Raw genomic sequence first — 23,233 nt, forward strand, 5'->3', positions numbered from 1 at the left:
CCCAATCATTAAGACTTTCATCCCGTGCCATACTCCCATCACATGCATCACATTCTCAAACCTCACCCTCCCATCTTTTGCATATATCAATATTCTTTACTGTCTTTTTCTTTTACCCCAAACTCTTCACACGTCAAATAATTCATTCAGACGCTGCTGAATTCTGTGTTTCTAATAACATCTGCAGAATTGGAAAGAAAAAAAAAGTTTCTTGTAAAATATAAATAATTTCAATTCCTATTCAGTTTCAAGATTAAACCAAATACAGAACATTCATTTAAAATTGCGTTAAATGAAATTGTAAAGTGATTATGAATCCAAACACAGGTTTAAGAGGGACACCTTTGTAATTTGAAGAAGGGAGTAAAAAGGCAATGGAGATAAACACTGTATCAAGAGACAAATTCCAAGCCTTTGGGTCCCTTGGCTGTGGGTCTTCTAGGGTGGTGTTCCCATATTTTCACACACTTTCTTCTCCTTGGGACATCCGCAATGACCCCACTTTCTTCACCTTTTATTTCTAAATTTCTACACAAAATTTGCTTTTTGTCAAAACCCATTGAATCCTGGGTATAAATAGACCCAAACACATGCAACAAACTACTCCTTAATACAAGCACATTAAACTACCCCTACCTTTCTTGTTCCACACTTTCACTACCCCTTCTTCGACTCAACTCAACTCAAATCACGCCCATGGAAACCCAACTTGACTACAAAGCCAAAAGAGCAAACCCCACTTCCCCGACCAGCTTAAAGCTCTTTGGCTTCAGCGTCCATGAAGACATCACCATGGAAGAGGAAGACGAGGTGGTCATTCATGATGACGTGGAAGACTCAACCACCAAGGCCTCTTCCACTTCCCCATCTGCCTCGCCGGACTCCGCCGGTGTCGGTTCCGGACCTCCGTCCTCCGGCGACCGGAAATACGAGTGCCAATACTGCTGCCGAGAGTTCGCAAATTCACAAGCACTTGGTGGACACCAGAACGCGCACAAAAAAGAGCGTCAGCAATTGAAGCGTGCACAATTACAGGCCACGCGAAACGCCGCCGTTTCCTTTGCGCGTAACCCCATGATCTCCGCCTTCGCCCCGCCGCCGCACCTACTGGCTCCTCCGGGTTCCATGGTGGTCCCGGCAGCCCCGTGGGTGTACGTGCCGCCACGTGCCGCGCCTCCTCCCTTCCACGTGTCAGTATCGCACGGCTGTGCCTTCCCGTCGGCGAATGGCCACAACGGGTTGAGTAGTAATAACAGTAGCAACGTTACCATAACGGGTGTGAAAGCCGCGGGTGCAGGGATGTTTCCCTATGTTGGCGTTGTAGGTGATTCGCAATTAGCTTTGTCAACGGTGCAGGTGCAGGCCCGGGCCCACCACGCTACGGTTGATGGGCCCTCTTTGAGTAGGTTCTCCAAAGGGGATGGTGGGCCCAAATTTGATGATGCATGGGGCTTAGACTTGCACCTTAGCCTTGCGCCAGCTGCGCCGTGACTTCTCGGCTCGGCTCGGCTTAAAATTCAGTGAGTGTAACCGTCTCTTTGTTCAGGCTTGACGCGCCGTTTAAGGGCATATATATATTGGCTGTTTCAGCTTCGTATATTGTACATTTTCATATTTAATTGCTATTTTTTCACGTAAATTATTTCACTTAGTACACATTACAATTGCTCATATAAATTCACATCCACTAATTTTCCTTTTAATTTTCTTTGCCATACCATTCAAAATTTGTACATCACCAATCTACATTTGTAATTCCATTTTTTTTTGTTAATTTTCGTCTTATTATGCACCCAAAAGGACTTAAGAAGACTAGTAATTAAATAGTTGATAAACGTACCTAATTAATAAATCAAATTGTTACCTTAAACTCTAGAAAATGTATCTTAACCGATTATACTTTAGTGAGTTACTTTGTACATGTAGAGTACAACTTGTATAAGTTATTTTTTGGATCTCTTCAAAGTTTTAACTCACTTATATAAAATTATTGCCACAATGAATTTAGTATCATTAATAAAGATGCTCATATTTGTAATCTTTAGCATGGAATCGGTGCGGTATTTTTATTGAGCACATTGTGGTCCATTAATATAATGAAAGGATGCTAATATACCTTTCAATACCCAGAAAACATATGATTGGCTTTTTAATTAATTTTTATGCCAGAAAAGTCTTGCTAGTGGGCAAGCGACTACATTAATTAAAGAGAATTAAAACATCAATTTGTATATCAGATGTTTATGTCTGGATTGGGGAGAGTGACCTATCTGATATTTATTTCATCGTGTCGAAGATTTGAAGTCTGGATTTGGATTTTTTACCAGTATGTTAATATTATAACCACATATATTCATTCCTATGGCCAAAAATGAATAAAAGTGTTTACATAAGCAAGAACGGCCCTCACTAGTTTAGACAGGTTGTACACAGAAAGTACAATCAATGTGAAAAGATTATACCATTCATTCAAATAACTTCAAACCATTAAACATAGTAACAGTGAGTTTCAAAATTGTTTTAGCAGTAATTTTTTATTGAAAGGTATTTTTATTAAAAAAAAAATAGCAGTATCAATATAAAGCACATAATTAAGTAGTAAGCATTTTCACAAATCTTTAAGTCCAGCGGATTGTGAAATTTTCAAAACTTTTCTTCAAATGATCAGTGATCTTTGAAAGTATTGTACTTAGCTGAGGTGAAAAATGTGAAAAGGATAAAGCATCCCAACGTGTATGGTAACTGCCCAATACCTGTTATTACATGGTATCAGAATATAATATATATCTTACATCTGTATATATGCAAATCTAACTTACCAGAGTTTTAAATTAGATTCGTAGCCACATTTTCATAATTATAACCTTCAATTGAGATAAATATGGCAAAAATTATTGGTAGCCACGAAGGAAGATTTTATGATGAGTGTGTATTTGATTAGGTTAGATACATTTTCTGCACATATTATGCAGAACGTAGTACGCAATCTTTTTTACCTTCCTTTCATGGTTTTATTGCTTCTGTCCTTGGATCAATGGTTAAAAGAGGTGGTGATCGTGAGAATAACAATAGTGTCAGAATCACGTGGTCACAACACATGAAGCTCTATGTCTATTATTGAGCAATGACACGATTCAAGGAATGGTTTGAAAACGAAAAATCAACAATAATTATTAAATTTCACTCAAGTGTAAATGGGAAGTTTCTGGGTAAACATTTTATGATGGGTGAGGAGGGGAATGATAACTGATCTGTTTCTTTCTGTCACCATGTTATAATGCCACATTTGATGCCTTATCAAACACGAATACCTTATAGCTGATTGGAGACATCAATGAAAAACCAAATAATTGTGTCCCTTGTTACATAAATGACCAATTTAATATATATGCTTCAATAACAGTAACCATGCAAGAAAGAGATAGAATCTTGGATGAAGATTGATGTATTAATTAATTCCCTCGTTCCCTTAATTGATTTTCATGATCTTTATTATGTCTCTCAAAGAACGTGAAATATTATTGCAATATTTCTAGACACTAAGAGCTTCTATATAAATATATTAACCCTTCGATGGTTTGTTGGTACCTTATTTTCTTCTTGAACTTGAAAGAGTTGATAAAATGTGGGACCAATAGCAAGAAGACTAATATCTGAGAAAAAGGCAATTGGAAAATGCACAGTTTATTTTGATTAGCTGATTGAAGAAAAAGTGTTTCATTCTAATACGCCAATCTTTCGTTGTCTTCCATAATTCACTCAACAAGCTTCATATCTATGTTCAATAAGTTGCTGTCCAAACACAACGATGGTGACAGACAGAGTTTTCATTTGTTGAGAAAATAATTGACAACAATTGGTGCTTACTCTGAAGAGACTTGTGGGTAAGAGTAAGACAAGCCTTTCACTAATATTTAAAAGGGAAACTTTTAATTCAGAAAATAAACTATTTCTCACACCAGCATTAGAAAGTTTATTGTGTAAAAATATGAGAGCGAATTATTTTATTATATAATTGCATATGTAAAGAGACAATTTTCGATCTTGAGCTCAACCCACCATAGAGACACAACTATATCACTGTGTCAGGGTTTGTTCTGGTATTAAAAATATGCAAACATGTAATAAATTAGTTATATTTTATAGTAAAAACTTTCTATCCCATGATTTGTGGTAACTTGTTAACATCAGTATCTTTTTCAAAGTTTATTAAAGGAGATAGTGTAAATATATAGAACAGTGGCGAAGAAATGAATAGTTTGAGGACCAAAATTGATTATATATCTCAACAAGAAGACTTTGTTAAGGACAGAAAGGAATAAATTTTGGGGAAGAGAGTGATGAGGTAGCCAGAAACGGTCATGTTGACAAGTGGTATATTCCCAAAATTCTCGATCTTTCTATCTTTCTCAAGACTTAAAGTGAAGTTCAGAAATATTGAATGTATATTAAATGGAATTAGGATAATACAAGGTCGGTGCTTTTGGCACCCATTATGCAAATATTTATCGAAATCTTTTATTCAAACATGTCAAACCCAAAAGAAGATTTGGTCACTTTAAATAAAAGCTATAAGATGATTCTATCTGCCTAGCTTAGCAAAAATCTTGGTTTTAATTTATCTTTTAGTTGGAAACAGGTGGAGTTGGTTTTCGCAAGAGAGGTTAAGGGAAAAATAAGAATACTTTTAGATTTTATTAAGAGGTTGGATATGCTTTCGGTTTTACCTTTCTCTTATTTTGCTTGCTTGGATCAGTAATTTTGATTTTTCATTTGTGGAACAACAAAAAGGTTGGTTCATTTTGGAACCATGATGATGAGATATTTGAAAACTTGGGCAGTTAGAGAAAAAGATCGTTGCTTTCTTTAGAGCTTTTCAACACATGAGAGTTAATTATCCTTAGTGGTTGGTGAAGAAAGAAACTAAGAAACCTTTCTTACACAATAGAATTAAAACACCATTAGCTGTTTGAACTCCCAAGTTAATCTAACATGGCTTACACACGCAAGTCACCAACTAGTCAAGCTTTCTTGTAAATTTTAACCCCAAAACCATCTTCTGCTTTCTTATTACTCACTTTAATCCAATTACAGACATGATTAAGTTCGTATACGTGTTCATAATATTGTGAAAAAAAAAATGTTTTTTTTCCCATTTTTGTTTTTGTTTTCTGGCTACATGTGTTAAATTTTTCTCTCTTGTCTTTCACCCACTTACACATCCCAAAAATGGAATGTACTTTAACCAATTTTTTTTCCTAATAAAATAGCACTGAAAGCATGCATGTGGGTTGGGACCATGAAATTTGAATTGGTTTGCGTTGGTTCTAATTGGCTTGAGGTTGATGAAGAAGTTAAGAGAGAATAGGTGATGATACCCAATCTACACGAAAAGAAGGTTTGTTTGTTATAGCAGATAGTGACTTTTGCAAATTACTCTTCTCCGAAAGTCTGTGTTTACGTAGCATAGGTTTGCACTATTGGTCAATGAGGATTTCACAACTAAGATGTAAAGGGACATTGTAGGAGTTGGAAGATGACTAAGACAATATTTTTCTCCCTTTCTTTTTCATTCTCCATCCCCACAAACTTGGACATTCATTGGTCTCCCCATGTTATCTTTCGAAGCAGGTAGTTGGTTTTTAAAATAAATGAAAAGGAAAATTATGATTTTCAATCAATTTTAGTCAATATTTTACAATGAGGATTGGTACCATTTATCCTCTAAAAAAATAAATCCTCTTTTAGACCAATATTCCTAATTAAATTACTCTCACTCATTAAAGATATTACCACCTTTCTTAGTAGGGATTTGTCTCAATTAGCTACATCATTGAAAGTTAGTCTCTCTTTTTTTTTTTCTATACCCGACTTTTGTTGGTACAAAAATTCTATTTGTATATTCACACTTTCAACAATTTTAAAATATTAGTAACTATATCTTTAAAATTATTGAATATGTTATTTCACATTTTTCATTGATATGTTGAGATTTTAATGAAGGATACAAGTCCAATTAATTCTAACAAACAATTTATCTCAAGAAAACCATAAATGTTTAAATTGGTGAAAAAAAACTACTAAAATATTGTTACTTTTTTCTCAGCATTTAGAAATAAATTATTTAATTGAAGACAGCACTGGAATAAAATTTTTAATATTTCCTTCAAAGTAAAAATGTCAATCAATATGAAATGAAGAGAATAAAAGATAAGATGGTGAACAATAAGATATGAAGAATTATAAATTATAATTATATATACAGTGACATATGCTCTTGACATTATAGAATACACAAGTTGTTAAATTTAGCTGGAGTTCTCTAGAGTAATAATGCATGAAAGTGTGGCTTTTTGAATCCGATGCATTAGGTATAATCATTTTTGCTGGACCTTTTGCTTCCATTTGGCATATGCATGGTTGGGAAAAGGTGGAATAATCATGGCTGAGAAAATTATTTTCGACGGGGGAATTGAAAAAGAGAGTAATAAAAGGGATAAAATCTGAGACTTCTTAATCTTTGTTTTGCTGTATCGCACGAATCATGAGCACAAATAGTATCTGTGCTAGTGCTATCATGAACTCAAAACTGTGCAACACTTCTTTTTGGCAAATTCCATAAAACTAAATCTGTGGTATACTTACATTTCAAGTTTTCTGTAAAACTTTCAATTAGTCTTTATGATACTTCGAGAGTTATTGACTCAGGATACTTTTGTTCACTTGTGTTTTGCACTTTTTCATGACAGCTTTCTCTAGTATTTTCATGTTTTCTTATAATGCTATCATTTTGTTTGCTTGTTGTACTTCACTTGCAACGCTCTGCCACTCCTTCTTCTTCTTTCTCTTCTTTCTCATAGCAATAATATCCTTTGTCGTTATTTAAAAAAAAATCAATTAGAGAATTTTGTAAATTGTAATATTTAAGAATTTTAATATTGGAGAGAGTGTAGCCACAAATATCTTTTGAATTAGAATATTAAAGTATTTTTTGAAACAAAAATCTTTGGATTGATTGTTCTGGCATGATGTTACAAATACTTAAAAATAGATGTGTTTCAAGAATGTATTAATTTTATGAAGTAAGGATGATTGTTAGGTAATTGATAAGCACACAACAGTAGAATATGTGACTGGGTGGAAACATTTTATATTCTCTAAAAAATGCACTTCATATTCATATTAATGGCTGGTTTTGTGTCTTCTCTAAATGTTTGAATAAAAAAAATGTGTAAATGTTACAAATAAGAGAGTATGTGCTTTGTGTTGAGAATATTACTTAATATCTTTTTTATTTAAATTAGTTTTTAAAAAATATTTCAGTTTTAGAGATATATTTCAGTTTTAGAAAATTAATTATTTTATATTAAGAGTGAGATATTGTAATTATTTTATACTTAATATTTTGTTATATTTTGTTCTATATATAGAGTATATCAATAAAATACAAAAATATGTTCTTCCGTATAACATATCACATATATCTCTTATATCTCTCATATTATTAAAAGTCCTAAAAATTTCAACACTTTGAGATAAGTTTTCAAAAGTTATATATAATGCGAATGAAGTTGTAAATATTTCAGATACTAAAAAAAAAATGAATTATATATAATACTTGTGTAAAGACTTTTGAGTAAGAAAATGCATGTGTCAATTTGAGCAGTGATGTTCGCGCACCTTGAATATTTTTTTCTAATTATTTCACACGATTCTTAATGATACTGAAATTACTCCAATTTTTCTTCTTAGTAGATGATATAGAAATTTTGCTATAATTATTTCGGGAAGGAGCATAACTTGATTAAATGTGAAAATTTTTGTAAACAAAAGAAAAGTATATATGATGATCACATGACATGTGGGAGGTGAAAGACCTATCTTATAGGGCTTTCTTTATACTAGGTCTCAATCTGCATTTGGATGTCTTATCTTAGGCACTTCAGTGCCTTTTCATGGAGTTTGTGTCAATCGTCATCAACCTAAGGTACCTAAGAAAACTTTATTTGTTAATTGCCCATAAAGATGGGTTATAAAAGATGAAGAAAGCGTGTGTGACATATAAGCGTCCACTACACAAACTATTTAATTGTTTGAAGCCATGGAAATGATTTAACCTTTTACTCAAAAATTAAAGTGAGTGATGAGTCTTCATTTGTTGGTTGACATGCACCACGAGTGATTAAATTACGTGAGTGATTGAAAAACTAATAACAAAAGATGGTCCTCTTCTTGAGAATTTATGATAAATGGTGGCAATGAAAGATTTTCGTGTGCAACAATCCGAAGTTTAGTTTGAACTTTTTCTCACGCGATCGATGGTAACCATTCAGTCAACCAACCAGATCTCGGAAGTTGGAAAAAGAAAGGACGACAAAAGAACACTGATCCAAAGCCGCACGATCCGGCTTTGCGTGATGTTAATGCCGTGGGTGGGGTCTTTAACTATTCACGCAACTCTCTACCTCAAATTAATGTCCCATTTCATATTTTATCACAACACCAACAACCAAAAATGGAAAAAGTTCCAGCCAAAAACAAAAACAAACTATATTACCAAAACCATCTATGTACCTTAGCTTGTTACAAAGGATTAAGTTTTAGGTGAACCATGTCTAAAGGTTAAGAAATAAGCTCATTTTTCTAATGTGAAAATCAGTCTCAGATAGCAATGATCTTTCAAGTTATGGAATAATTTATTATAATCATGGATCTATATTTTTGACAGAAAAACTATAAAGTTAGTGCCCCCAAAACCTACCATGTAGATCAGGTACTGCCTTTACGAACAGTGAGTGATTCCAAGTGATATAATGCAGGAATTAGAACCTACAAAGATACCATGAATTTGTAGTTAGGGTTTTTAAGAGTGGAACAATAGATAACATTGGTGAAAGAGTACTTGAGCTAATTATAAGTGTATGATTTGCGAGATTGGAGTGATAATGAGTGATGAAAACAGTGATTGTGCGTACATTCTAACCTATTCCCGTGAAAGTGGGGGCCTTTAGGTGAGGGATTCATTAAATAGAATACTCAGACAACCCAACATAGGGTGCGTGTTCTTAGGGTTCCATGAGTCATTGGACTTGACCATGAGTCAGGCTCTGACTACAATCCAGTATATTGTTTTCTCCTGTACTTTTCTTTTCATATGTAGTAATATAATTACATCTTCTTTACTTTGTAACTGCAAGTACAGTACATAATTTTCACATCAGAAATAAATTACGTACGAAACTGGAAAAGAATGGTTCAAAAGTAATCACAAATTACAAATTTTTAAGTTCAACTGATGTCTCAATCATTTACCTTATTCTGTAAATAATTTGTTTTCATAAGAAGAACAACTCAAAAACTTTTCCAAGTGAAAAAACTTTACGAACATGCTAATAAACAATCCTTCTTTTGGCGCACTCAAACAACCACAGATCACACTGCTAGTTATAAACTATTCAGGAGTCTTATCAGTAACAAATAAAGTGGTAGCAACTGTAAGGACCAGTTTATGCGAAACTATAACACTTATTCCTTTTATTGGATTATATGAAGTGTTTTACAGTGACTACCAATCAAAATTTTAGGTGAAACATGTGTGATTGTCCCCGACTTGTCTCGTACTTTTGATAAAGTTAGATTGCCTTGTTTCCTAGCGTGCACCTGTAATAGATGCGAAATTTATTACTTCACCGCCGAAAAGGTTATTTTTCATCACTTAACCAAACCTTGTATCCCTTTCTCACGCGTAACTCTCAATTTTCCTTTTTTTCTACTACTTCTCATGCAAGTTTGGTTTGGCTCATGATTTGCATATACCTACCTTACAAGATTTAACGACCCTAATGTTACAAATTCTAAGATTGCAGGATAGGAAGCAGCAACGGAGATACAAGGTATAAAGAGGTTTTTCTTTGTACCACATTATACTGTATACTATAGATATATTTTTATGGATAGCAACTTAGAGACAAATATGGCTTAAAGTTTATTTAACTTTTTGAGGCATATTCTTATCTTAAGGCATGCATGTATTGTTGTTGACAAATAAGTTGTGACATTTTGTTGGAAGGAAATTTCCAATTACGGTCGTAAAGATGCCGAAAACCAGAGGGTACTGTGCAGTGAGATGAGATGCTTTCTTTGTTTGAACGGCTAACCTTGTTAACTCAATAACGTCATAGAGAGAATAGAGAATATGTGACCAAAATAGCTAATTGTTTTGTTTTACCAGAAAACTTGAAATACAATATGCCCTTTGGTACTTGTGAAGCTGAAAAGCAAGACAAGACCATTCGAATTTCTATCCGTTTTATCTTTTTATCCTTTTCCACTGTGAAAGAGGAGATCGATGGAGTAGATAACTGATAAAGGTGAAAGGGTGGAAGATATTTTAAGGTCTGACATGCATGCTAGAGAGGAAGTAGTAGCAGTAGTAGTATAGTAGTAGTGTAGTAGTAGTGTTGGAATGGAATGGTACAGTTGTTTCGTACGTCTTTCTAATTTCTATGGCTCCAAAAGCTCCTGTGGTCAAGTTGGAGACAAACGTTTGCGGTGCATATGAGAGTAGTTAGCAGAAAAAGTTGGTTGAGGTCTCTGCTCAAGGTTCTTCGTGTACTTCAACTCTAGGGGCTTTTATTTAACAAAGAGATAAAGATGGGACCCAAAATTGTTCTCTCAAGAAAAAGCTTGATTGACTACTACATGTGTCTACATTGACATGATTTATGAATGTAAGTTTAAGCTATTAGTTAAAACCTCAAAGGACGCGGAAAAAAACAAAATATATGCATCCCACACGACCACTAACATCGTACCTCACAATTACTTATTATTGAGCTGTTTTTTTTTTTCTTTTTTTCTTTATCTTATCTTAAGTTTTGAATCGGTGGTAAAGGGTAAGCAAAAATGGTGGTATCGGGTCCTTTTTGGCAGAACAATGTTTGTTGCTTTTGGAAGAAATGTGAGTGTCCCCACAACACAAGAGCATTTTGGTGTGTGGTAATAACAGGCTATTTGCTTTATGCGAAGGTCTTGGGTTGTAGGCACTTTGAACTTTAAGAAAGGGGACAGGTTGAACGGCATTTGTGAGTTGGGATAGTCCTAAAGTGTGAAATGCACGGTGGAAATTAGTGGTGACGAAATCCAAATCATCAATAGATGTAAGACATTAATGGTTAAGTTGAAGTATTATCATAATCTATTTGGGAGATTCGGTGTATCTCAAAAGTGGGATGAGGAGAACGGCATCGATCTCTTTTATAACTTCCTCATCTACTCATTCCCAGCTATCACTCTACCAAACCAATTGCCCAAAACCCACATGTACATATTTAATGCATCTTTTGCTTCGACTCATCAATTAAGCTTCTTAAGATCCTATTGTTCCAATCCATCTCACTATGTTTCAAGCATGCTTCATCTTAGGATTTGTTCCCTCTGATGTACTTTTATTTAAAAGTGTTTAATCATAATTTTTTTTTTCTTAACAGGTAATATTACTCATCATTTAGATGTTAATGGAGAAGTCGAACCCACGACTTCTTCACCTCTCCCTTCCAACTTTAATTGTTGAATCTTATAAATTAATTTGAATTTAACATATCGGCAAAGTATATATATTGGAGCACTTGATACGTTTCAACCCTTTTAGTTGTGATGTTATTTATTTTTTAGCTTAAAATAAACTCACTAATCATTCTATTTTATACTTCAAAGAAATTTTTTAGAAACAAAATTGTGGTAAAAGTGACTAAGTTAAAAAGTTAATAATATGTTACATACGTGTGATGATTGATTATAATAATTTTATCTTAATAAATTTAAATCTAGAATATTGATAATTTTTTTTCTTTTTGTTCTAACGGAAGAAATCGATCCTACAATTTCAAGTTCCCTAAAATATTATTGTTAGATTCAATTGTCATATTAATATCATTTTAGATTTTAAATTCAATTTTATAACAATTTTGTTATGTGAGGATTATATCTATAAATCATATTCTGTTAAAGACTTATAAAAGTCTAATCTAACTTATTTAACTCTTATTATATAAGTCTTAACCAATAAATGACAATTGGTTTAACTAGATCTCATGATGATACAAGGTTTTTAACTACATTTACTAAAAATTTCATAAATAAAATTTGGACAATATTGATTAAGTAGTTACCATTACTCATTACTCGGCAGTCACCCTTTCATTTGAAATATTATGAAAAAGATGTAATGATAAATTAAAAAATACTATATAAATGACTAATTCATTTGTCCTTACAAAGTCAAAATATTGTCTCAATCTCCCATTGATAAAAAAAAACATCTTAAACAATATTAAAAATATAAATTAACCATTACGGTTTTTCTTTGAATATGGATGACACGGGTTTATTGTTAAAAGAATCTTAGTTGTGTAATTGAAATAGTTGAAATTCAATAATTTATATATTTGTGCTAAAATATAAAATAGAAAATGCAGTGGAAAAAAAAGATTTCACAAATGATCAATCAATCTTTTAACGGTAATTAATCATCGGCATTACCCTCACTTTGTTTATGTGCATTTTATTTATATGTAAATTGAATAATAAATATTAATTAAAAAATTACAATAACAATTAAAAAATTATTTTTCAATCAAAATCAAACATAACATTAAATCATCCAAATACAAATTTAAATTATTTAAACATAACCAAATATTATAAATGTAATTAATCATAGTCAATGTTTTAATTCTTACACTTAATTAAACTTGCAACAAACTATAAAAGTTAATTCTTAAACTTCATTAAACCCCTTTAAGTAATTAAACTAATAATTAATCATAATAATATAATATAATTAATCATAAGAAATATGGGATGGGATGAGATAGATACTATGCATACATATAATTCTCACTGATATTTGTAAGTAAATATTTGGACACAAGCCATTCTCAACAAATAAATATTTACCTCATTGTTGATTTTGCATAACTATTAAGATAGATATTATAAAACCAATATACTTAGTATAACTGATATTTTATAATTAGAAAAAAATATAACAAAAGAAAAAGACTTTGCACTATTTGTATGTATTATTTTTTTTTAATAAGTAAGACCTTATATATTTTATTCTGAATATGTTATGATTTTAACATTATGAAGTGTGAAATCATACGGTTAATATAAACTGATCACTTCAAAACTCTTCTTTTAGCAAAGACGTGAGTACAAAATATTCTTATTGAATTGGATACTCAAAGTGTAATTAAGCTAAACCATAGTTTTTTTATTCTAATTGACTAGTACCTAAAAATTAAATTATTCCAATGAAATAAGAAGTCTTAATTTTCTTTATAAAAGTAAAAACATAAGATTGCCAAATCCTAAGTTCAATTCATCGGATCCTGCGCCATTAAAAGTGGTTTCACATCAGCATTTTCTTTAATTATTTGATTGATTTGTGTGATTTAAACACGCTTACAAATTTAAAAATAGTATGTTTGAAACAATCCATGTTTTGTCGAGGCGATATTTCATAACTAAATATTATAATTTTTATCGTTATCAATTTCTTTCTTCTCGGCATCACTGATAAGTAAATATCATAATATTTATTAATTTGTATTGTATTTCTTTTTCTTGAAAGATCAATATTTGTTACACAAAATTCAGTTTAATGCGAAAGAATTTATTTAATGGTGCTGACAAGCGATGATGAACAAATAACTTTCCAAGAATTTCTTTTCCTTATATTTATTTCTTGGACGACAAAAGTTAACCTTATAGACATATTGTATTTAATTTTACAAATAATTATTTATATAATCAAATTTACTGAATCCTAATTTTATCTTTCGAAATCCTAAATCCAATGGATTTCAATTCTCGTACGTGTCAACAATGCTTAAAGTTACAAAAGAAGAAAAACTGACAATAAAATAGGCAAATTGTAACTCATTAATCTCTCAGAAAGAAAATAGTGTAATTTAATCCTTATATTAATATTCTGTAAAGTATTGAACAGTGAACTAACGCATAAATTACCAAAAAATAACTCAAAATGGATACAATTTTAAAATTACACCTAATTTTATCTTTTCAAAATATAAATAAATATATACAGGCTCTGCGCATTACCCTTGTAACTCTGACTTTTATCTAACAAAAAATTAGTAAAATAAAAACTAATAAAACATTTAAAAAATGCATAAAATCTGAAACAGCTTTTCATCCATTTTTGTGACTTATTTAATCAATTTGCTTAAACGGGTTTGCTTTACCCGTCAAAACATTTAAAAGATCCAAGCACCCAATATCTCAAAATTTCTTCAATAAACCCCACAAATCTCATTTTAGCAATAAAGATGTCCTGGTCAATTAAAAATAAATAAAAGAATAACCAGATATAAATCAGTTTTATATTTCAAGAAAACAGAAAACTAACACGTAAACCCACGTAAAAGTTAAGAAACCCTTGCTTATTAGGAAACTGCTTAAATGGTGGTTCTTCTTAAACAACTGTCCTTACGAAAGAGTTAAGCAATGATTTAAACCAATCCAACTTTACCCAATGAGAGGCATATTTCATAATTTCAAGAAACTTTAAATACCCTCTTCATACGATACAGGAGAGATAGTTATCAAGGTTGCATTGATTTGTTTATCTAGCTTTACTATTTACAATAAAACTTCAAAGAAAAAATCATAAATTCAGACTGCTCAAATTATTTGTCTGGCACAAAATCAAATTAGTAACCACGCTAACAAGAGAAATAAAATAGCAAACCAATAAAGCAAACTAATAGAATAATTTAAGAAATCATGCTAATGTTTCATCAACAGCAAACAAGATAAAAGATAATCAGACTCCGGATTCTTGAAAAAATATTCCGCATTCTGTAGTACAAATGAAGAGCTAAAAACCGAATCTGAGACTCGAAAACAAAATCTCCGTATGGAGCACTGTTCATGCAATTGTCAAATCAGTTAAACTAATCCACGGACAGGACCGAAAAAGACCCAACCTGAGAAATGTATAAAAAATATTTTTGTCCTAGACTACTACTAGGTATGGTCATAAATAACCTTCAACTGATATACAATATTCAAGCCTTGTGTAGTATTTTATAAATTATAACATTTCTGTATTAATCAGAATAGCTATGGAGGGACTTTGACCCTACCTTTAGGTTGTACCTGGTATTTCTTCCCCTTTTTTATTCACTGAAGGTATGGACTGTTTTTCTTCAACAACAGGTGCCCTCTGGTCTCCAACAACTGGTTCACTCGGGATGCATGGTCTCCAAATTATTTCGTTGCCCACATCCATAAGTGCAATGCCCTTTGCAGTCAAATCAGTCCTAATCTTATCACTTTTGAGAAAATCCTTATTAACCCTAGCTTGAATTCTTTCTTCTATCAAATGTAGCAATTCACCTTCTGCCAGACCTGCTCTCTTCAATGCCTTCTCTTTCAACTGCTGCAGAATCTGATGAACAAATAACAACAACGATTCTTTTAACATTTGCAATGGTTTTCCGAAAGAATGTATCTTTAGATTACATAAAACGGGGCAATTAAGCTCGTGTAAATAAAATGAAACACCTCAGCATAGGATTTAGAGGACAATAATCCAAGTACGTCCAAAACTTTTGCAACTTCCTTCTCAACTTCCAGTAAGGATTGAATCAATTGCAACTGTGCTCTTTTCTGCATTTTCTTCTGTAAGATAGAGAAAACATATTCAAAAATTACTGATGCAATTCCCATACAAAAATAAATGCAGCAGCACCGCTCATGCAATGCAAGAAATTGGTTCCATTTCCGTACCTTCAACATCTTCAATGAACTGTTCACAAATTTCAACGCCTCTTGGATAGCACCAGTTAGTATCACTGGCGTCTGCAAGTCATCTGACATTTTTGTTTGAAACTCAACACTCAACTTCTTAATACATTCCTTGGCAGCCTCGTTAATTTGAGGCAACTTTTCATTCTTCTCGGATCCTTCTTGAAGAAATGGTGATAAAGCATCTTTACAATCTTGAAGAGTCTAACAAACAAAAAGGAAGCTGTTTCAACCAATTTCCCAAGCGTAATGGCATTAAGTCTAAAAAAAATAGCAGCGTCGCAGTTATCTGTAGCTTTAATAATTTATGTCGATGCAACTAAATCATAGTGAAAATTGTGGTAGAGTTAAGAGAAATTATTTTTGCAGCAAGAATACCACCCAACCTTTATAAATCAAACTGTCTGATACAAGTCATAACAAGAACATCGAGGAGACATAATTTACCTAATAATGAGACTCACAAGAATCAACCTTGAAACATTTGGACATTTAATAATATACACTAGGGATTTTCATCGCATTAGTACCTTCATCCTCAAAAAATCAAAGTGGCGGGAAAGAAGCACATGAAATTCTATCTCTAAGATACAAGTTGCGTAATTTACATAGCAGTATTTAGGTAGGATAATTTCTTATACATTCACAATAAAGGCGAAACTTCACAGGCTTAACCCAAATGAAAACAAATCAATAAAAGATTACATAAGGGAAAAACTATCAACCTTGAGAGATGAACTTGCGCACATCAACATCTAAGCAACAACACTCAATTTCTGATACAGATTATTTGGAGGATGCTTACCTGAAATATATAGTAAATAGCATCTGATGAATTCTCCAGCTGTGAGATAGAGTAATTTAGTGGAGATCTGTAATGGGCACTGATCAAAAAGTGTCTCAACGCAAGTGGATGATAACGCTCAGTGATCTGCAAGAAAAAATATCATGAAAAATATGCACCATACATCTTGTAAGAACTTGTATCATGAGAAACCTTCTACAAACATTTAAAAAGAAATAAAACCATCATTAACAAGGAGAATGGAAGTTGGCTAAGAACTGACCTGGCGAATGGTGAAAAAGTTGCCTAAGGATTTTGACATCTTTTCATTATTATTAGTGACATGGCCATTATGCATCCAATAACTGATATGGCTCTCATTGTCAGCAGCCCAGCTCTGTGCAATCTCGTTTTCATGATGAGGAAATATTAAATCAATTCCACCACCGTGAATATCAAATTTATGAGTTAAATAACAAGAACTCATTGCACTGCATTCGATGTGCCACCCAGGTCTTCCAGGACCCCAAGGGCTGTCCCAACTAGGCTCACCCGGTTTAGCAGCCTGCAATTATTATTATTAAGAAATATAAGAGATCAAATGTTAACAATAAAACATTTTAAAATAACTAGAAAGGGTTCTCACACCTTCCATAAAGCAAAATCAGCAGGGTGACGCTTTCTTGAGTCCACAGCCACTCGTTCCCCAGCTCTATTGTGTTCTAGCTTTTGTCCAGAAAGCATACCATAATTTGGACATTTATCAACAGCATAGAAAACATCGCCCTCAACTTCATATGCATATCCATTGTTGATAATCTGCAAAGTACATTAATGAATAAGAACTAACCATCTTCTGAATTCTAAATTAATTCCTTAGAATTCAGAAATAAAGACAATTAGTACAACCAAATCCAATGAAATTGTAATTTTTCATTATTGAACTCTTACGCCATATATTTAAATGAAAATGACATGCAACCTCAACTAGATATGTTTCATGTTTTACTTAATTAATAAAACTGCTACTTTGTCACAGGTTTTAATTTCCTATGCAGATATATGAAAACAAGAAATAAAGAAAAAATATAAGGTGAAACTTTGGAAGGGAGATAAAAACAGAGAGTTTTAAAAATAAAAATATCAAAGCAAAGAAGCTGTAAGTTTGTTATCATTCGAAGTCTCGTTAACATTTCAGTTGGAGATTGAATGCAGCTTCCAAGCTTCATATCTCTCAATATTAAAATATATAAAACAACTAGCCTTTTAACCCTTGTTTCGCTTACATAGTTCCTGCATGGTTTTAATCTATTTATTAACAAGATAACAAGTTAAATTATCATAATAGGATACACTACATTACATTGCTTGAAGAAAGAAAAAGGAAAATATTTTATATTTAATATTATATGTAAACATATAGACGGTTCAATAGTTTGGGGAAGCAGAGTGGTCAAAGCATGAGGACAGAAAATCTAAATTCATTCCCACTAGTCACTAGAACAATAAGAGTAAATATCCAAGATTCCTATAAATAGTACACAACATAGCACAATAGTGTATACAGGAAGTTTATTAACCCGTAAGGTTTAATTTAACCTGTTCAAAGAAACATATGAACTCCAAGTGCACTTGAAAAAAGGGAAGTATTGATTAATATAAAACAGCATGCAAAACCGTCAACTGGAATTTAATTAAAAAAGTGGAGCAAAGAACTTTTTTTTGCAAGGAGATTCCCTTCATAATTTAAACAAAAGCAGAGACAGCAATACGTTTAGCAAAATTAAACCTGGGTTATCATGTCCTTTATCTCTCCAAGGTGTTGAGAAACACGAGGTTCCTTAGATGGTGTCTCACACTGAAGATCAGCCATATCAATATTATATTCATCGCAAAACCGGTTACTCAACATGAATGGATCCTCCCCGGTCTCATTCGCTCGCTTAATTATCTGCAGCAATTCTGATATTAGCAGTCTGTAATAAACATTAAAGATTCAGATACGAAACCTATGTAAAGTCATATGCTTTCAACAACAAATGAAACTTCTAACCAAGGATTGGGAAGACCCAACCTAAAGCTCCAGCAAGTATTTATACATATAAAACAGCAGAGAAATGAAAATAATCTTAAAATTATAAAATTTAATTAAAAATTAAATTAAGTATGAATAAGATCAAATGCCAACTCAACAAGTCAAAACCCCATGAGGTAGAGAACCACTACAAAAACTATGTTGGTATGGAATAGTCTACATAGAGACTGAGTAGAGATTAGAACAGGAACAGATGGATTTGGGACACCGACAAAGGAAATTTGAGCTCCACACGGAAGACAGGAAAATGGGCAGGGGGAGTAGGTTGATTGATAGGGGAGGATTGAGGTCAAAATACGGGGAGGGTGGTGTGCTGCTTCACCAGAGACAACCAACAGAAATCACACCCGTTTCAGGTTCACGACTCCTACAATATCCTATGAGTTTGTCTGACAACCTAACTCCAGTCTCACCAGATTAAAAAGCTAGGCAGGGACAAAAGTTAAAGGTGAGAGCTTGCAGGATCATGCAATCCCGTAAGTAAAAATTGTTGCAATTTTGACAGTAATGCCTCAAACAATGATTGTTATCACTTAGCATGCAGGTAAACCAGCATTGCTAAAAATAGGCTCATCATTCAAATTCAAAAGGATGACAACTTATAGAAAAGAAGTAAGAAGAACAAAAGTCAACAACTATAAAGAAATAAAAATGGTCAAACGATTGAAAAAAGAAAGAAAGACACCACCAAATTTAAAGATTGACACTTGAGCTATTCTCAAAAAGAATGGTGCCTCCAGAAACCTAGACTCCAGAAGAACATAGAAATGTGTACTGTCTGAATGGCTTATTCTTAAAGTTATGTCCACATAAAAGTTACAGTTAAAAGCACAGATTAAACCTAACTCAATGCAATTCTCTGTCCAGTTGAAAACATTTTGGAAGATAATACTAAACAAAATATAAGACTTGATAGCAATTGAAAACCTACAAAATTAAATCCTCTACCATAAATTTGGATCACTTTGACAAATGAATCCTAAAGTCACAGAACAGAACATGGTAACTAACAGGGGTGACTGGATGTGTGGATCAAAGAATTTATATTTTGACTCGAAAAAAAAATATTATTTAAAATCATTATTCACTCCATGTCCCCATTTCCCAATAAACCCTTTCATCTCTAAAATGATTTCATATATTTATTGTTCTCACAGTGGGTTATGGCATATGTAACAGAAATTGAGATTCTTGCAAACTCCTAAGAAAACTACTCTTAATCCAATAGCAGAACGGCACATGGACAGAATAACCTTACAAGCCATTTGATTAAATTTAAAATTTTATTTAATAATAATAATAATAATTAAAGAACATTCAGTCACATTTTTACCTAAAACAGACCATAAAAGAAAATAATCATGGAAAAATTACAACATTTGTTAGAGAAGGAACTACCATATATTGACCCAGATCCACTTAATGTATAATACACACTACCTCCACCTGATCTACTTATAACATAACCCACTCTTACCTCCATACCAAACTGACCATAAAAGGAAAGATCATGGAAAAATTACAACATTTATTAGAGAGAGAACTGCCACATATTGACTAAGACTTCAGAGAAGGAACACAAACCTTATTTCAATCGTTATCACATTGACAGTGTACATTCATATAGTTTCATATTGCACTTGTGTATCATTCATAGATACAGTGGGGCATAAATGTAGGAGTGATAAACAACCAGAATTATGCAAAGGAAAGAAGGATGAAAATTACTCAAAAAAAAGAAAACGGAATGACAAATCGCAAAGATCACAGCTGAATGGTGAAAAGGTCTAAAAACCAGGGAGTTGCACCTCTGGTTGCAACAAGATACAATCTTATAATGCGACAATAAAACACTGGTGAGAAACATTGTATTCATCCTCACCTTGTCATCAACATCAGTGAAATTCCGCACATATGTTACTTCATAGCCCAAGTGCCTAAGGTACCTACAAGTTTTCATGTCAAACAGAGTACAAATCATGTGTCAACTCTCAATCTTCACATCTAAGAAAAGTGAAATTAAGACAAAAAGAGTGAACAGAACAAATGTTTCAAAAGAAGTATTCCAATTTAACCTTTCAAATGCCCTGAGATAGTCTAATATCTAAACCTACTTATATCTGGCTAACAATAACAGTCAGACAAACCAATTCAACTACACATTTACATGGTTATAAACAAAAGCAAAAAAGCCGAATACGAACTGAACCAAAATGCAGCAAAGACAGCATCTGAAACAACTTTACAATCCTATGCTAGATTCTCAATTTCATGGTACAGAAAGAACTAGAATGAATTGAGGCATGGCAACGAAGTGAAAAGAGGGGTGGTGGGAATTGGAGAAGGGATGGTGAAAAAAGTACCTGTAGAGGATATCGAAGGAAACCGCGGCACGAGCGTGGCCGAGATGGCTGAAGTCGTAGGCAGTTACTCCGCAAACGTACATGGAAACCTTACCAGGGGTCTTGGTTTTAAAGATCTCTTTCTGCTGTGTCATGGAATTATAAATCCTGAAACCACCAAGCTCCTCTTCAGCCATTGCTACCAGCACACCAACACGCAGATTCTCTCTCACACACACACCACTCTTCACTATCCCCGGTTCAGCCCTAACTCTGTTTCCTGTTCTTTAAGCCCGGTTCCTTATAGGACTGAGCTGCAGTGGAGTTGGGTCGGGTTCAACCTGCCAGCATAATCCATATGTAAGATTTTAAAATCCAATCCTAACATTTGTCGGGTTATTCGGATTTAATTTATACAAGAGTTAATCAAGCATTCACCTCAAAGTGCAATTTTTATTTCAATAATTGATCACAAACACCAAACACTGGAAATTTTATTCACAAACACTATGTGATTGTAATAAAAGATAAAAGATCTAACAGAACAAACAGTTCCAAAACACAAATTTCAAAATAATAGATATTCAAATTTCAAAAGTTTAACAAGTAAAAAAATTATTTGAACCCTTAGTATAATCATTTATAAAAGCAGCAGCAAATCAAATATCCAAAAAATCACAATTTAGCTTCAAACCCTATCTCTCTTTGCTTTTCCCCCAATTCAGAGCATACCAGAGATGCTAACAGCGTTGCCACCATAAACGTGGTGGATCCCTGTCTCCCCTATGACACCCATAACCTATAAAATGTCACATTTTTAACACCCACACCATCCACACCCGTGACTTCAAATCAACATAGAAAAAGAGATCTTTTTTGTTTTTTTTTTTTTCTTCCAAGGACCAACAAGATTAAGATGGGAGAGTAGGGGACAAAGGAGTCGGCGACCCAGTAGAGGGCGACAGTGCCCCTGTTAAGGGTTGGGAGGATATCAAAGAAAGGAAAGACTCACCGATTAAGACAAAGGCTGAGCAGTGAACTAGTTTGCCCAGGCAAAGCAACCTTCAATCAACCATGAAATTCACAGCAGCCAACCACCAGCGGGTTTGTGAAATGAAGAGAAGAAAGTGCTTACTGTCAAATGTGAGTGAAAAAGGGTAGAACCACTGGTACTAGATAAATTATTATTATTATTATTATTAAATATAATATACTGAAATTAAAATACTCTTTTAATACACTAATTTTTATAAAAAATTTAATTAAATCTTTAATTTTTATTTAATTCAATTTTGTTTTTAATTTTATAAAATAATCAATTTAATTTTTTTAGATTTATGTTAATTTTTTGTTAAAATTAATATCAAATTATTTATTTAAAAAATTTAAATATTTAAATTACTTTTATTTTATAAATAGAATGATTTAATTTATAAATTATAAATAAATCTTAACGTCAATTTAAAAAAATAATTGAATATTTTTTAAAATTAGTAAACTAAATTAAATTAAATAAAAATAAAACATTTAATTGAGTTTTTTTATAAAATCACACATTTTAATCTATATAATATATAATTATTGATTTCTTATCTATTTTCTTTCAAGTTTAAGTTTCTTTTTCAGTTACGGAGTTGACGGCATTGTTCTTTGATATATTATTATTATTATTATTAAATATAATATATTAAGATTAAATATTTGTAAGGAAATGTTACTGTTATATAATATATAATATTTACTTTTTTGTTGTTTATTTTCTTGTAAGTTTAGGTTTCCTTTCAGTTACGTAACTGACAGCATTGTTCCTTAACATATCTCTCTCATCTATTAATGGAGGTTATTTATTTATCATCTTAACTGATATAATAAGTGATTTCTTTCCTTTCTTTTCACTTAGTGTTTCCTTCCTTGGAATTACCTAATTGACTTTCTATACTTTTGCATGTCTTTTATTTCGCTCAAGTTGATTATCTAACTCTTGATGAAATAAAACTTGTAATCTTTGACTCTGTCTGGTATTTTAATTAAATAATTGAATTGCATTTCTTTTTCTCATAAGGTTATTTTCTTATAAGGCTAAATGATCCTATAAAACTACGGATATTTTAGATACATGCAGCCACACTGATTATAATTATTATTTACTTGTTGTGTTATATTATAAATGCTATT

The 23,233-nt window shown here is 32.4% G+C and overlaps 2 protein-coding genes across 2 annotated transcripts; one reads left to right on the forward strand and one right to left on the reverse strand.

The window, feature by feature from the left end:
- Positions 1-470: 470 nt before the first annotated feature.
- Positions 471-1,673, forward strand: LOC114190286 (zinc finger protein GIS3). Its single transcript, XM_028079113.1, has one exon. The coding sequence runs from the start codon at positions 697-699 to the stop codon at positions 1,489-1,491; it is 795 nt and encodes a 264-aa protein (XP_027934914.1). The 5' UTR covers positions 471-696; the 3' UTR covers positions 1,492-1,673.
- A 13,147-nt stretch (positions 1,674-14,820) lies between these two features.
- LOC114191982 (cysteine--tRNA ligase 2, cytoplasmic-like) lies at positions 14,821-22,216 on the reverse strand. Its single transcript, XM_028081471.1, has 10 exons — positions 22,071-22,216; positions 21,080-21,399; positions 20,599-20,662; positions 18,411-18,572; positions 17,270-17,440; positions 16,905-17,186; positions 16,643-16,768; positions 15,820-16,041; positions 15,595-15,711; positions 14,821-15,478 (listed from the first exon to the last, which is right to left on the reverse strand). The coding sequence occupies exons 2-10, from the start codon at positions 21,253-21,255 to the stop codon at positions 15,176-15,178; spliced, it is 1,623 nt and encodes a 540-aa protein (XP_027937272.1). The 5' UTR covers positions 21,256-21,399; positions 22,071-22,216; the 3' UTR covers positions 14,821-15,175.
- Between the last annotated feature and the right edge of the window lie 1,017 nt (positions 22,217-23,233).

The sequence above is a fragment of the Vigna unguiculata genome, chromosome 7 (assembly GCF_004118075.2).
Source record: "Vigna unguiculata cultivar IT97K-499-35 chromosome 7, ASM411807v1, whole genome shotgun sequence".
In the NCBI taxonomy this organism is placed as follows: domain Eukaryota; kingdom Viridiplantae; phylum Streptophyta; class Magnoliopsida; order Fabales; family Fabaceae; genus Vigna; species Vigna unguiculata.